Source organism: Ictidomys tridecemlineatus, chromosome 2, assembly GCF_052094955.1.
Source record: "Ictidomys tridecemlineatus isolate mIctTri1 chromosome 2, mIctTri1.hap1, whole genome shotgun sequence".
NCBI classification, from domain to species: domain Eukaryota; kingdom Metazoa; phylum Chordata; class Mammalia; order Rodentia; family Sciuridae; genus Ictidomys; species Ictidomys tridecemlineatus.
The window spans coordinates 152,821,604-152,837,510 of record NC_135478.1 but is presented as its reverse complement, the minus strand read 5'-3'; the positions used below and the strand labels follow the sequence as shown (position 1 = coordinate 152,837,510).

The following is a 15,907-nucleotide window of genomic DNA, read 5'->3' as shown; positions in this document are numbered from 1 at the left end:
AAATTTTTTTTTAAAAAAATTTACTTAACTGTTTTCATATGGAGATGGAGAACTTGCTTTAGGACCATAATTCTTCTAAAAGTTATGAAACACTTTATTATTATTATTATTTTTTGTAATACTAGGGATTGAACCCAAAGGCACTGAATCCATGCTGGCTAAAGTTACAAGTGAGTAGAAACTATTAGCAAGCAGAGAAGCAAAGTGAAAGAGGAAAGAAACAGGGACTGACCAGCTCTTTTCTATTTTTTGAGACAGGATTTTGCTAAGTTTCTGAGGTTGGCCTTGGAACTTGCAATCCTCCTGCCTCAGCCTTCCTCGTTCGTTGCTGGGATTACAGTCATGTGCCACTCACACAGGTTTTATACCAAACTACCAAAACGAACAGTTACTTACAAGGTTGTAAGGTTACTTACAGGCATCCTAACTAAATATTCCTTCTCTTCCTCCTCACCAAAATATCAACTTGCAGATTGAACATGGTTGTGTAGTTCTTAACAAGAATATGCCATTTACTTCTGGAAATATCAAATGGGCCAAAGAGATCCTTGAACGCCTTCAAATGTTTTGGTCAAACTTTTCATCTCTCCATTATCTGTAAGTACTGAGGCCTATGTCATGGTAAATTATCCTAAGGTTTCGGGTGGTTTTTTATAGAGGGTAGCAAGCTGTTCCTATTAGCACTCAAGAAGTCATGGTCTCATTTAATTTTCTTCACTGGTTTGTTGAGGGCGCTTCATCTCCATGGTTGTAATATTTTTGATGAGACTCATAGTACATATGTTTACATGTTTCCAGGTCCTTTTTTCTTTACACTTTCTTTCCTTTGTGGTATCTGTTATGATTCTTTGCTATTATTTTTTCTTTCTCCAGGAACACACACTCCTCTAATTATGCATTTCTCTCAACTTGTTGCTGTTGATATTTAGTAAAAGCTTTGGCGTTCCATTCATTTAAAACTATATATTTTAAAGCGAAAACAATTCCAAAGCATTTTTTTTGGTATTTATTTTTTCTCTTCCTGGCTATTTATGATGTATACCATCACTATGTATATTATTGTAAAATAAGCAGAAATCAGTATATAGAAAAGTAGAAAAACCTTATTCCTACAGATTCTCGGACAATCCTGATGAAGCTGCAGTTTATCAGAAGTATGTCGAAATGATCACTTTACTAGACCAATTTGAAAATCATATCTATAATAAATGGAAAGCTAATGTGGATGAAATCTGTGAATTCAATTTGAATCAACCCTTGGTTAAATTCAGTGCCATAAATGGTCTTCTTAGAGTCAACTTTGACCCAAAGGTAGGGGTTTGGTTTCCTAAGATGTTTTATAGATGATATTCTTATCCTTAGTAAATCTCTAAAATATTTCCTGATAGACTTACATTTCCAGTCATTCATATTTTATTTTGGGAAAATGTCATAGCTGAGAGGAATATAATTATAAACAACTTCCAGTAAATCTTGCCTTAAAGATGTGTTTTCTAAGTCTTAATTATTCTTTGTTATTTTGTCTTATAATTATTTCTTGGCCTCCCCACTCTTTCTTGAGGGTGGGCTCCATTTCACTTTTCTTTGTGTCTCTAGTTTCGTGTCTGGCACTTGGTAACACTTACTAAATGTTAGCTCTGCTGAACTGAATCATTAGTTTTTGCCAGATGGTTTCTGGCTTAAATATTTTTATAACAAATACTAGTTTTTTTAGTTCATTGAAGCTGTATCTTAAGTTAAGATTTGGGGACTGACTACATGGAATAAAAATCAGTTGTGTTTTTGGTAGATAGTGGTAAATTTCTATTTGTCATAGTTTCTTTAAAATAGAAAATAAGCTTGTATATGGTGGTTAAACTCGTGGTGATTTTAATAAAACAAATAAAAATAGTACTAACAGTTAAATAAATATCCAGCATGAAGATTGCCTTTATTAAACAGATCTTTTGTTATGGCATGATACATCATGTCACAAAGGGAAATTTCACATTTGGTCAACTTTCTCAATAAATTTTGTCAATAAATTTCTCATTCATTACATGTTATGTAATAATATTGCATATAGAAACCTTATTAGTGATCATGGTCATATGCACATGTGTACTTAAATTATATGGTACGTGTATGTACATATATATGGTATATATAGATAATATTAGGTGTGTGTATATTTTAAACATCTCCAACTCTTTCAGCTTGCTAGATTAGGGGCATAAAATAAGCTTTCTTTTCTATTGAGCTCCCATGGATGTGCTTTACAATAAAAGGCAAGGTTATTTTAAGTTTTCATGATCAAAAACAAAAACATCTGGCTGAGTTTTTAGGTAGGAAAGATCATTGTGGGCTGGAGCTGGGGCTCAGTGGCAGAGTTCTTGCCTTGCACATGTGAGGCACTGGGTTCGATCCTCAGCACCACATGAAAATAAATAAACAAAATAAAGAAGGCTCTGCTGGAGCCCAGAGTCTTACACACACACACACACACACACACAAAAAAAAAAAAAAAAAAAAAAATCATTGCTTCAGCCCAAAGCCATGCAAGTGGGTGGGAGAGTTAATATTACATGCTCCATGTTCTAGTTATGTTTTGTTTCCCTAAAATATATGCAAAGAATAGTATTATTTTCCAAAGGCTGAATGTACTGATATGTGGCTACTAACACAATGTGGAGAAGTTCATTGGATTTAGACACAGGGGAATGAAGGGAAAGAAGTGTGGAGAGGAATAGGAAAGACAGAATGAATTGGACATAACTTTCCTATGCTCACATAAGAAAACATTCTTGTGGTTGTACATTACGTATGATATGTCAAAATACATCCTACTGTCATAACTGAAAAGAACAAATAATTTTTTTAAAGTAGCTTTACTTTTATTTTATGAGTGAAACTCAGAACTCGGTATTTGATCTAGAGGACAGAGGATTATTTCTACTTTGAGATTTCATAAAATAGCTTACAGAGACAGGTTTCTTGAAGTGTTTTAGGGATAGCGTGAATTACCATAGACTTCCCCAAAATATACAAAATATTTTCCCTCTGAAAGAAATTATGACAAAATATGCTACTGTCCACCAAAAGCATGACAGGCCATTTCGTATGGCATGTGGATTCCCCATATCTTAACTTTCATGATGAAGTTTTAACTAAAAAAAAAAAACTGATATGTGCTATAAACACGGTAGAGACTGTAATCCTCTACTAGGTTATGGAATGCATGATTTTTTTGGTTTTAAAAAACATGAAACAAAATTCGATCTTGATGATTTGGAAATGCAATAACCATTGGATGAAATTTTAAGTACTTCAAGTCAAACTTGTGTTGAAATAGAATGATATTCTTAAAATATGCAATAATCCTTGCCGCTGTTTGAATAGCTGGTAGCTGTGTTGAGAGAGGTGAAATACCTTTTGATGATGAAGAAATCGGACATACCAGATTCAGCACTTGAAATCTTCCAAAAAAGGAACACTATTTTAAAGGTTTGTGTTTGGGGGCAATAGGGCATTTTTTTTAATTGAAAGTAATTTTAATTATTAGCATCTAGACCTAAGACATTTTGATGCTTCAAGGAGAGAAAAGAGTGAACATATTTGACCTTTTTTGTTTTGGGTATTCTTTATTCAGTACATTGGAAACCTTGAACTTCTTGTACAAGGGTATAATAAGCTGAAGCAGACTCTTCTAGAAGTTGAGTACCCTCTGATTGAAGAAGAGCTGGGAGCTATTGATGAGCAACTGGAGGCAGCTGTGACGTGGCTGACATGGCAGCATGACTGCTGGAGCTACATGGAGAAGGTGCAGGCAGCCACTGCGGAGCTGGAGCGCAGGGTTGAACACACACAGAACAATCTGCAGGTGGTACAGCAGATGATGAGGGCCTGGGCCGAGTGTCCGCTGCTGCCCAGGAGGGAGCACAGAAGAGAGGCTGCCTTGAGTTTGGAGGACAAGGGTGATCTGTTTGCTAAAAAATACAAGTTAATCCAAGAAGATGGCTCCAAGATACACAACTTGGTAGAGGTAATTGCTTTGAAAGTTTCAAAAGTTACTGATTTTATTTTTCAATTACTTTAGAGAAGAGCAAATATACTTAACCTGATAATATAGACTTCTTTTTCCTTTTTTTTTTTTTCTTTTTCCTGACACTGGGGATTGAATCCAGGGCATTTTACCATTGAGCTACATCTCTAGCCCTTTTTTCAATTTTTGAGACAGAGTCTTACTAAGTTGCAATCCTCCTGCCTCAGCCTTCAGAGTTGCTGGGATTATATTAGCAGGCACTGTGCAGGATGCTTTTATTGAGCCTGAAGGAGCTTTATGAATGGCCATGTGAAGCAGTTACAGTGGAAGAATTTGTGCGGCTTGTCTGTGATTACTGTAGTCCTCACTACTCATATTCCTGAGGGAAGAGATTAGAATGTGAGATGTGTTGATCAAACAGAAAGGTTGGAGGTGGAATCCTTATCTTTGACAGGATTGCACCTACATTCCTGGTTGCTATTAATAGTTCCCACCAGTGTGGAACACCTCTTAGGTGTCAGAAACCTTGTTGATATCATCTCCTGTAACCCTCTGAGCCATCTAACAAAGGCAGCAGAATTACTGTCCTTTTAACAGATATTTGAGTTTTAAAATAGTAACAGATGCTATTTTTCTTTTTGGTATTGGAGATTGAACCCAGGAACAATTAACCACTGAGCCACATTCCCAGCCCTTTTTATATTTTATTTTAAAACAAGGTCTCACTAAGTTGACTAGGGCCTCACTAAATTGCTGAGGCTTCATTTAAATTCACAATCCTCCTGCCTCAATCTCCCAAGCTGCTGGGATTACAGGTGTGTAATAGGCACTATTTTACCAAAATAAGGTAGGAGGTGGGGGCACAGTAACAAGCAAAACCCAGCCCCTGTCTCATGGAATTTACACTCTAGTTGGGAAGATAGCAAGAGAAAATAACAAGTGCATAATAAACATGTCAGTTGTAATAGGAACAGTGATGAAAAATAAAGCAGAAATGTTGGGCTGCAGAAAACCATAAAGGGGTAAAGTGCATTGGGTATCAGGAAAACGGGATTCTAGTAGTGAAAGTCCAGGAACCTTTTAGATGAAGCAGTCTATCCGGTCCAAGGATCAGTTTGAGAGCCAGCATGACCAATGCAGAATGTGTGTGTGTGTCAGGGGCGGGGGTGGGGGGGTGGGAATGGTAGTAGGGGATGAGATTCCACAGAGCTAAGAGCATACCCCAAGTGTGAGGCAGGCCATTCTGAGGATTCTGGATTTTAGTCTAGAAACAACTGCCAGATTTTCTTGCTCAGAGGCTTTGTCTGTAAGCCAAAGGTGAGCAAGGAAGTGCAGACAGACTATTAGGAGCTTACTCTTATAATCCAGGTGAGGAATAAGATACTTTGGATCAGGGTGGGAGAAGAGAGAAATCAAGGATGAGTCATTGAGTAGGAGAAGAGAGAGATCAAGGATGATTTCAGTGTTTTTGTTCTGAGTAGCTGGGCAAATGAACTTTCTCATGATAATATGGGGAAGACTGGTGGAACATGTTTTGTAGGAAGAAACAGGACTGGGCTTTGGATATGTCAGAGATGTTTGTCCCAGCAGAGATTTTGAGTTGGCTGATGTTGCCAATGTATGTTGTGTTCAAGGACCGAGCCTAGATGAGTAACCTAGAATTAAGAATTGTGAGCACATATATGATATTTAAGACATGGAGTTAGATGAGGTTACCCAGGAGATTGTCAATGGAATAGAGATCCAAGGGCTAGTCTTAAAGGACTCCTTGAGGTCAGAAGGATGAGGAAGATCCTTCCAAAAAGAGAATGGTAGCCTGGAAATTACATTTGGAAGGGGAAGAGTTCAGCTCTGTCCCATCCCAGCTTAGGATCCAAAAATAGGGCAGAGGTTGAGTGTCAGATGGGGCAGATTAGAAGTTACTGATGACCTTGACTTGGTGGAATGGCAGAGTGGAAGCCTGATTGGAGTAGACTAAGGAGGGGATGGGAGAAATGGGAATAAACACATCCAGTGAACTCTTAACAGATTGTTGTGGGGCATACTAAAAACTGGATGGTACTTAGGACATGTACGTCAGGGTTAGAATTTCATTTTTAATATTGGCTGATGTTCCTATGTCAATTGGGATGAATCAAAACATTCTTGGTACATCATTGTGGGAATGTAATCTAACAAATACATATAGATATTGGCTTTAGGTAGAAGCATGGAACATTTATTTGTAGTCAGGTATTCAATAGGCACATGTCTTATAGGTGGGCAGAGCTGGAAATGGGAATGTGGGTAAGTTGAATTCTTATTGTTCTTATTTCTTAAGAAAAAGGGACAAAAATAAAAGTGTATTCTTTATTTCTCCCAAGCATCTTGTCATATAGAATCTAAATAGGCATAGTCCTCAAAAACAGTCATTGTCCTTGAGCAGAGTAGGTGAACCTTTTCCCTTGGCTTCTCTATCCTGTAGCCATCAGTGTGATGAAAGTGCCCTTCCAAAAGCTGGAAGCCAGAGTTTTCAGTCTTGTGTCTACTAGAAACAGGGCTTAAATTTTTCCATGTAGGAAGTGAAGGTCCTTGTCTCTAGGCTACCTCTCAGCTGGAAAACAATGGATTATAGTGTCCCTGCTGGAAATTGTGTGACCCATCCATCATCGAACACATCTTTAGCAGCCTGTCATTCACACATTCAAGACATATTTGCTGTGCGCCTCCTGTGTGCCCAGCAACATTCTTGGTTTCTGAGATATATCAGTGAACAGAACTGACAAAGATCCTTGCTTTCATGGAGATGAAAGTCTAGTGATGGAAGAGAGAGAATGGAATCCAGATTAGAAAAGACGAGAGATGATGAGAAGCAGCAAGTGCTGTAGATTAAAAGATAAAGTTTGAGCAGGGCAAGGGAATTCTGGAGTGTGGAGTCGAGGGTACATTTTAAACAGGATCAGGGTAGACTGCCATGAGAAGGTAGGGCTTTGACAAAGACTTGAAGGCTGTCGAGTCAGCCAAGTGAGCATTTGAGCAGAGTGTTAAGGCAAAGGTGATGGCTGCTTGGCAGGAGCTCCTTGGCCAGGCTGAAGGTAGACCAGGGAGGTGAGAGTAGTGGGAACAGAGGGAGCAAAGTAGAGGGTGATCAGGTAAAGCAGAATCTGGTCTTTATCCTGCAGTCCACAGGGTGCCCCTGATACATTTCACAAGAGGAGTAAATACAACATGACTTGGGTTTCCACAGGCTTTCTGGTTGTTATGTTGAGACTGTAGGGACGTGAGGGAAGAAATGGTGAGACCTAGTAGGTTGCTCTAGCTATAATTTAGCTATCCTAGTGTAACTGAGCTGCTATAACAAAAGACCTTAAACTGAGCAGCTTGAAAACAATAGATGTTTATTTCTCCCAGTTCTGGAGATCCAGGTGTCAGCCTGGTCAGCTTCTGGGGAGAGCCTCCCCTCCAGAATGTAAACTGCCATCTTCTCACTGTGACCTCAAGCCTGTCTTATAAAAGCACTATTCCTTTTCATGAAGGCTCTGCCCTTGTGACCTAATCACTTCCCCAGCCCCATCTCCTATTTCCACCACCTTGGGGTCTAGGATTTCAGCACATGAATTTGGGAGGACACAACGTTCATACCCATCGTAACAGATGACAGTGCCTGGACCAGGGTAGTAGCAGTGGAAATGTGAGAAGCAGCTGAATTCTGGAGATATTTTGTATGAAGTGGAACAATATCCTAACAAGATGGAAGTGGAAGGTAAAGAAAGAGACATCGAAGGTTCCATTTCTGATCAAGAGGAAGTTGCAGTATATTCAGAGAAGAAAGGCTATGAGAGGAGCTGGGTAGGGAGATCAGGATTTCAGTTTTACATACGAGTTTGGGGTGCTCCTCCATCAAGCAGAAGAGCTGGTCATGTAATTAGATTTACGAGGCTGGAGTTGGGGTAGAGGTCCACTCTGGAAATACAAATGAAAGAGGAGTGGCTGGCTATGAGAGTTAAGCCAGTAGAAGAGATCACTGAGAACATGAGCGCAGCTAAGTCATGGAAGAAAATGGAGGACAGTTGGCCAGGGTACTGTTCTCCCTTTGAGAGACTGGATTAGGGGCTGCCAGAAGTGCAGGAAAAGGGGCAGTGGGACATACAGCAGAGGAGAACCAGGAGGGTGGCATCCAGGAAGCTAAGTGAAAGAAGCGTTTTGTAGATTTTCTTACCACACGGTACGATGTGGTACACTTGATGTCTATGGTGCATATATGTATCAAATTCCAAGTTTGTCTGAAACATCTAAGTTCTGATTGTTCACACTCTTGACAGCTTGCCAGGACAGGCTTTGTCTCTGCCATCTCTGATCACGGTCTGTATTAGCATCTTGCAGCTGCTAAAACAAAGCAACACAAATGGGGCTTTTAAAATGACAGAAATTTATTCCATCATAATCTGGGGACTGGAAGTCTACAATCAAAGAGTAGGTGAGGTCCCATTCCCTCTGGTACTCCAAGGCTTGAGTGGCCATCAGAGGATTATGGGGTGTCCTAACACGTGAAGAAGGTATATATCTGGAATTTTTTTTTCTTAGCAGTGTCATAATTAAGCCCTGCCATTGGGTATTCCAGTCATTCCTTGGGTTGCTATGAATCATTATGTGATTTTTAGGTCAGTCCTATAAACTGTTGATACATGAGAATTTGTCTCATGGAGGACAGATAATGGATTACAATTTCTGTTATATATTCTATATAATAATTGTTTTAAAGTACTCTCCTAACTGTAGTGTAGGGGTTTTAAACCATTAAGACTTTCAATCCCCATTTAAATGCATTGAAAGTATGGCCCACACAAGACATGACTAGAAACGTAAGACAAGGTTTTGCAGAGCCTGTTCAGAGAATGAAGTTGGAATTTAGAAACTAATAAATGGGTTCTCCTTTTTCTTTAAGTCAAAAACCAAGCAGCTTTGAAATCACCATCCCCATTCACAGAACTGGGGAGAGCTTATGATTTCAGGGAATATAAGCCAACTTCCAACAGAAGTTCAGTGTTCGTTCCCATACATTATGTCTTTCGAGAGTCCCTACCCTGCACGCTTGACTTGTCAGCATGTGACTGAAGCCAGTGCTGGGGCGCTGGTGAGGACTGGGGCTGGGAAACAGCAGGATTGTGCGGACGTGGCTGGCTCAGACTCCGTGCTATATCCTCTGGCTTGTGTGATGTCCCTGATTTCATTTGGAGAAAGACAAAAATCTTTCCAGGTACAGAGAGAAAAGAAAGGGCAGAATCTTGGAAGAGTGGTCTGGAAGGGACCTAAGTGACCATTTGGTGACTTTCCTCTTTCTTCTTTCTTTTCCCTTTACCCTAATATGTGAAAATACATTTCCTGTAAATGCCACCAGTGATGTAAACCACCTCTCTAGGTATGAAAAGGCATGTGTGATGTGTCACAAGAGGCCTACCCTGAGGACTGGTTTCTAGTCCTAGCTCAGCTGCTAACTTCTTTTCTACGAGAGTGACAGTGTGTTATAGGTCTGTTTTCCTATCTTCAGAATGAGTGAGACTGAACACGGTGCTTTTGAGGGATTGTTTCTTATCTTTTGCTCTAAGATCTATGCCTTTTCTTTCTACTGCCTACTAAGGAACTGGGCTGCTATGTATAGCTTCTCAAGATGTGTAATGTGCAACTGAAGGAGTGTGAGTCAGACTATACAGCATCCTCAAGGGTAGTAGATCTTAAATTTGGGGCAATACACCCCTAGGATTCTCTTTCCTGCACTGCCTTATCAGGAATTGGATTCGGCTCTATCATTGTGATTCTTGCACAGAGCATACACCTTATATCCTGGGTCATGTAGCCACAATAAAGATAATCAAAGATGGCAGAGAGTATAGTTTACCTCACAATCAGCTCTTGTTCCAGTATCATTTTTTCTCTGTGCTCCAGTTTCTGCCTTGGCAACTGCTGTCTGTCCTGTGTAAACTAGGCAGACTTTGCCACGAAGATAGTTTCTCTGGAATCAGCCTTCTCACCCACCTGACCTTTTCACACAGTTGCCTCTATGCCTAGCTCATGATATGCCCAATCGCAGCTGTCCTTAGCTACCTCTCTGTCTTCTGGTCCTATTTTGCTTCACTGGCCCATCCATTATTTTGCCCACACTCTCTGGAAATGCAGGGATGAAAGAAGGCCACATTTTGGAAGCCCACAAGGAGCTGAGACTTTCCAGTCCAGCATTTCCCAAGCTGAGTTGCACATAGATATTTTGAAAAAAAAAAAAAAAGAAAAAAGAAAAAAAAAGGACATATTCTCTGTGTTTGAATAAAGTTTGGCTATGATTGCGCTAAACCAAATTCCATGGACTTCAAATAATAAGGATGCTGTGAGTCTTCAAGAATAGGCTCAGGGCTGGGGCTGTAGCTCAGTGGTTGAGCACTTGCCTCACATGCATGAGGCACTGGGTTCAATCCCCAGCACCACATAAAAAATAAATAAATAAACAAAGATATTAAAGAAAAATAAAAAGAATGGGCTCATCCCTTCCCTGACTTATCTTCAGATATCCCAGAACAGCCTTCTTAAAGGGACCAGTATGAGAAACCATTTCCTTTCAGGCAAGGCCACGTCCAGGCCCATGTTGAATTAGGGACACAGTGGGAACTAGAGCCCAGATCCAATACTTGTAGCATTCACTGGGAAACTTGTGTGTTTCCTGTCTGTATCAGAAGATAGCAATCTTCACATTGATTTTTTTTTTTTTCTTTAAAGAATGACTTTTGAATGTACATAGTACTTGAACTCAGTGTCATAAAATCCTGCTCGGGTCTTTGCCATCTGGCTTAACGTCTGCAACCCAGTGTTTGGATTTTCCTGTGAAATGCACTCCTTTCCTTAAAAAGCCACTAAAACAGAAAGCTTTTTATTTTCATTGCTGTTAATAGTCATCTATTAATGCTTGTCTGTTGCTAGGAAAACAGGAAGCTCTTCAAAGTCGATCCTTCTCTGGATACCTGGAAAATCTATGTAGAATTCATCGATGACATGGTGGTGGAAGGCTTTTTCCAGGCAATAATGTGTGACTTAGACTTCTTTCTGACAAATACCGAGAAACAACCAAAACCTGCACCGTTTTTCCAAGTACAAATGATCTTAACACCCCCTGAGATTGTGTTTAAACCTTCTTTGGAGAGAGAGGCTGGGGATGGCTTCTATGATCTCGTAGAAGAAATGCTGTGCAACAGTTTTAGAATGTCTGCCCAGATGGAGAGAGTAGCAGCACATCTGGAAATCACCAATTATCAGGTATTTGAAAGTGGGTCTTAGCTTTTTCCATTAACGGTTCAGAAATAAACTAGGGTAGTGGGAATCACAAGGAAAGAAGTTGGTAAAACTTAATTTTTTAGATTGAAATCTACTCTCCCTTTGAAAAATTACCTCTGCTATGTTGTATTGCATATAATTGGCATCAAGGTTCACTTGACTCTGTGCTTGGTTTTTCTTCTCCTTTAGAATGATATGGATAATATGTTAGGCCTGGCGGAGGTCAGGTGGGAGATAATGAATAGAGTGGCAGATGTCATCAGCAAAGTCTTGGATTTCAGAAACTCCCTGGAGACCTATGCATACCTCTGGGTGGATGACCGAGCCGAGTTTATGAAGCATTTTCTCCAATATGGCCATACTGCAGTAACCGAGGAAATGGATGCTCATGCCAATGAAGAAATCCCCGAACAACCACCAACTCTTGAACAATTCAAAGAACAGGCAAGAGAAACCCCCTCGCTTATGTTGTAGTTAATTGGCTTTCTAAGGGAGCTGTTGTAATTATTTTTGTTTTTTTCTTATCTGTAGATTGATATTTATGAAGCTTTGTATGTTCAGATGAGCAAGTTTGATGACTTCAGAGTGTTTAATAGTTGGTTCAAGGTGGACATGAGACCTTTCAAAGTGAGCTTACTAAATGTGATTAAGAAGTGGAGCTGGATGTTTCAGGAGCATCTTTTGAGATTTGTCATTGACAGGTAGCCTTTATATTTTGATAGTTGAAGTTAGACCAGTTTTTTTTCTTGGTTGATTGCTTTCTAATTGAGATTGATTTTAAGACCATTGATACTGCTGATCTCATAATAGAAATAATGAGTAATGTTTAATCAAGTGCACAATGAAAATAAGATCCAATTAAAAGTCTTATGCTGCTAAATGTTTTAATGAATTTTTCTGTATGTATTTAATAGTCTGAATGAGCTGCAAGGATTCATGAAGGTGACAGATGGCGGACTTCAGAGACAACTGAGTGAAGGCGATCACGAGGGGTTAGTTGACATCATGGGCCACCTTCTGGCTGTAAGAAGCCGGCAGAGAGCCACTGATGAACTCTTCGAACCTCTGAAAGAAACCATCACACTCCTGGAAAGCTATGGCCAGAAGATGCCAGAACAAGTCTATGTTCAGCTGGAGGTGAGTGTGGAGGCTAAATACTCACAGGTACCTACATGGAGCATCTCTTGCCACCAGTGCTTCACGTGTGCCCTGTGACATCCTTGTAACAGTTCATACTATTATTTTTTTAGGTGGTTGTTTTTTTTTAGGTTAGAAATCTGAAGCTGAGACATGAACTTTTTGAAGGTCACACAGGCAGTGAAGTCATCCAGCACTTAGCTATCGGTGTTTCAAGGCAGAAGACTCACTATGTCCCTGTGCCTCACTGATGGAAGGCATTTGGGTTGGAGAGAGCCTCTCAGTTGTTCTTGGGAGTCCCAGGTTCACCATGATTCACACATGTGAAATAGACCCACAGTCTTCCTCATTCAAAACTGCCTGTCAGCTCAGAAGTGTTCTAGGCCTGGAAACATTTCGTGGACTTGCTAGTAAAGAATGAATAAATAAATAAAGCCTGGTTTGGATGGAGAAATCACTGTTTCCCAGACAGATTTCTATGCTATCCTCGTATTTTCTGTGCTCTGGAAAGATTCAGTGGCTTCTGGTGCCAAATGATGAACAAAGTCTTTTTAATTATAATTGAAATCGTGAACAAAAATCTCACAATTGAGGCTCTGTTCTCCTGCCCACATTGAAGTTCTGTGGATGGTGGGGGTGGAGGGGACTTCCAGGCTGGGCTTACATTTAACCTTGCAAATGTGATCAAGTGGACACATAAATCAAAAAGCTTTCATTGGATTCCAGCTCAGCCTATTTAGTTATCAGAGCACAAAATAAGATTGATATTTGTTTTTAAGAACGTACTAGTCCATCTCACCGGCTTGCTCGGACACAGCAGTTAACATTACAGAGCATGCTTCCTATTTGGTAGACTATTCCTTGTGATTCATTAAATGTTTTGGTTTGTCTATACTATACTAATTTCTCACTTTCTGTTTTGTTTTTTATTGATGAAATCCACATAAGAGCAACATGTTAAAGTATACAACCAGTGGCATTTAGTATGTTCCTAATGTTGTACAACCACTGCTTGTATCTAGTTACAAAATATTTTTTTCACCCCAAAAAGAAACTCTGTATCCATTAGTTGTCACTCTGTATCTGTTAGTTGTCACTCTGTATCCATTAGTTGTTGCTCCCTATTCCCCTCCTCTTCCCTTGGCCAGTCTTGTTCTGTGTCCATGGATTTACTTACTCTGGACATTTGCGACAAATTGAATTATATAACACATGATCTATTTTGTTTGCTTCTTTTTCCTGATGTAATGTTTTCAAAGTTCGTTTACCTTGTAGCATATACTGATATTCATTCCTTTTTATAGCTGGATGATATTCTATTGTTTGCTTATAATTCAGTTTACATACCCAATTATCTGTTGATGGACATTTGGGTTGTTTCCATCTTTTTGCAATTGTAACAAATGCTGCTCTGAACATTGGTGCTTAAGTGTTTGCTTGAGTACCTGTTTTCAATTCTTTTTGGTGTATACTTCAAGACAGAATTGCTGGGTCTTATGGTGGTTTAACTTTTTGAGGAACTGCCAAACTGATTTTCACAGCAGCTGGGCTGTTTCATATCCCTCATTCTGTGTTGTGAGGATTAAATGCAACAGTATATTTATAAGTGCTCTCTTGATTATAGAGAATTACTATGTATGAATTATTAAATTCTACTCGAGCATGAAACTATCCTTAGTGCAGATAGTCCTGTTATGACATGGAGTGAGAGGAGAAGTTGTGGACAGGTAGATACATCACATGACTGAGAGATGACAGAGTAGCACCAACTATAAATATTTCTTCTTTGAAGAAAGATTTGGATATTCTTTGAGTCGGGTCTTGGACCTTGAGATAATTCATACAGAAGCCAGTCATAAAATAAGTCATGGAAGTGAGGGATTTTAGCCATGGCCTCCAGAATTGTGTATTATAAAATTTGGCTCACTTCTCTAGGTTCTGGTATTAAACATATTAGACTTCTCAGTATTTAGAAAGCAGGACACAATGTAGGCTGGTGAGGAAGAATAATGTGATTAAAGTTGCACATGGAGAGTAACAGGGCCCCAATTTTATTTTAGTTAAAGCAAATTGTAACAGTTATTTTGTTTCTCCATCATTATCATGGGTATCATTGTATTTTTTCAAAGACTTATCTATGCCTAATTCTGTGCTTTAAATAAAAAAGCCTTAGATGTGAAATTTAAGCATTATCTCCTCAAAGTCAAGAATGAACATTTAGTTTTCTCTGATAAGGAGGCCGATTCATAGTAGGGTAGGGAAGGGGAGCATGGGAGGAATAGATAAACTCTAGATAGGATAGAGGGGTTGGAGGGGAAGGGAGGGGGCATGGGGTTATAATTGGTAGTGGAATGTGATGAACATCATTGTACAAAGTACTTGTATGAAGATACAAATTTCTATGAATATGCTTGGTATACAACCAGAGATATGAAAAATTGTGCTCTGTATGTGCAATGAGAATTGTAAAGCACTCTACAGGCATATACAAATTAAAAAAAAAATGAACATTTACCCCCAACCATGTGGTCTGTGGGTGCAGCCTCTTTTCAGTCTGTTGCCCCCTTTCCATTCCTGTGATTCCCATTTTAATTCAGTTCTCTTTGCTTCTTAATCCACTGTCCCTGGCCTCTGAGTCCTCCTGCTCCCACAGAGCCCACTTTATCTCCATCCTGCTTTGGTGGTTGTACCTCAAAGGATCTCACGTAATCTCTGCCTCTTGAAGTCAGTTATTTCTTGGAGCCTCAGATTCAACATCACCTCCTTGATTGAATCCTTATAAGTTAGACTTTGGAGATATCTGATGTTTTAATTTTTAAGAAAATTTATTTCCATCAGGTGAAATCTACTTTGGAATCCCCAAACATAAAGCAAATCTGCTGTGTTGGAGGAAGGCTAAGGGTCCTGAGCCTCCTGATGTGACTTCTCCTTCGCTTCTTAGCCAAGGCTTTTGAAGGGACTCCACAGGATATTTAGGTTCCGTAGAGTGGAACTGGAAATGGAAAATGTGAGTCTGCATAGCTGAGGATGCAGGGTTTGCTGAGAGGAAACACAAGGTGAAAAGGCAGTGGCTTCAGTGCTGGTCTCTTGAGTTAGTTTGGTATTCCTGTCATGGCACCATATCGTCTCCTAATTGTACTGATGCCACGACCTGTTGGTCTCCTAGTGGAAGTTAACGTATTCTGAGCTGTAGAATAGTTACTGTGTGTGCATCTTGCTCAGGTTATGTAACAGTTTAAGTCAAAGAAGGTATTTTTCTTTTGAAGCACCCTCTCCACAACACAAAACTATTTATATTTAGTGCACTCTTCATAAGTGGCAGTTACTGAATCATTCATCCAATATTTATTGAAGATTACAAAATAGTCTGTAGGACCTTTGAGTTTTGCAGTTCAGGGAAAGAAGTAGTTGTTGACCCCTCACCCCATCACTATGGGACACATCCATAACTTT

General features: G+C 39.5%; 1 protein-coding gene across 1 annotated transcript in view; it reads left to right on the top strand.

Moving 5' to 3' along the window:
• Nucleotides 1–15,907, top strand: part of Dnah11 (dynein axonemal heavy chain 11) — a 310,480-nt gene that overhangs the window by 40,379 nt on the left and 254,194 nt on the right. The window contains exons 11-18 of the mRNA XM_021728753.3: nucleotides 473–597; nucleotides 1,116–1,311; nucleotides 3,379–3,483; nucleotides 3,629–4,021; nucleotides 10,967–11,299; nucleotides 11,507–11,761; nucleotides 11,849–12,018; nucleotides 12,232–12,454. Coding sequence (XP_021584428.2) covers nucleotides 473–597; nucleotides 1,116–1,311; nucleotides 3,379–3,483; nucleotides 3,629–4,021; nucleotides 10,967–11,299; nucleotides 11,507–11,761; nucleotides 11,849–12,018; nucleotides 12,232–12,454 — 1,800 coding nt within the window. The remainder of the gene's footprint in view (nucleotides 1–472; nucleotides 598–1,115; nucleotides 1,312–3,378; nucleotides 3,484–3,628; nucleotides 4,022–10,966; nucleotides 11,300–11,506; nucleotides 11,762–11,848; nucleotides 12,019–12,231; nucleotides 12,455–15,907) is intronic.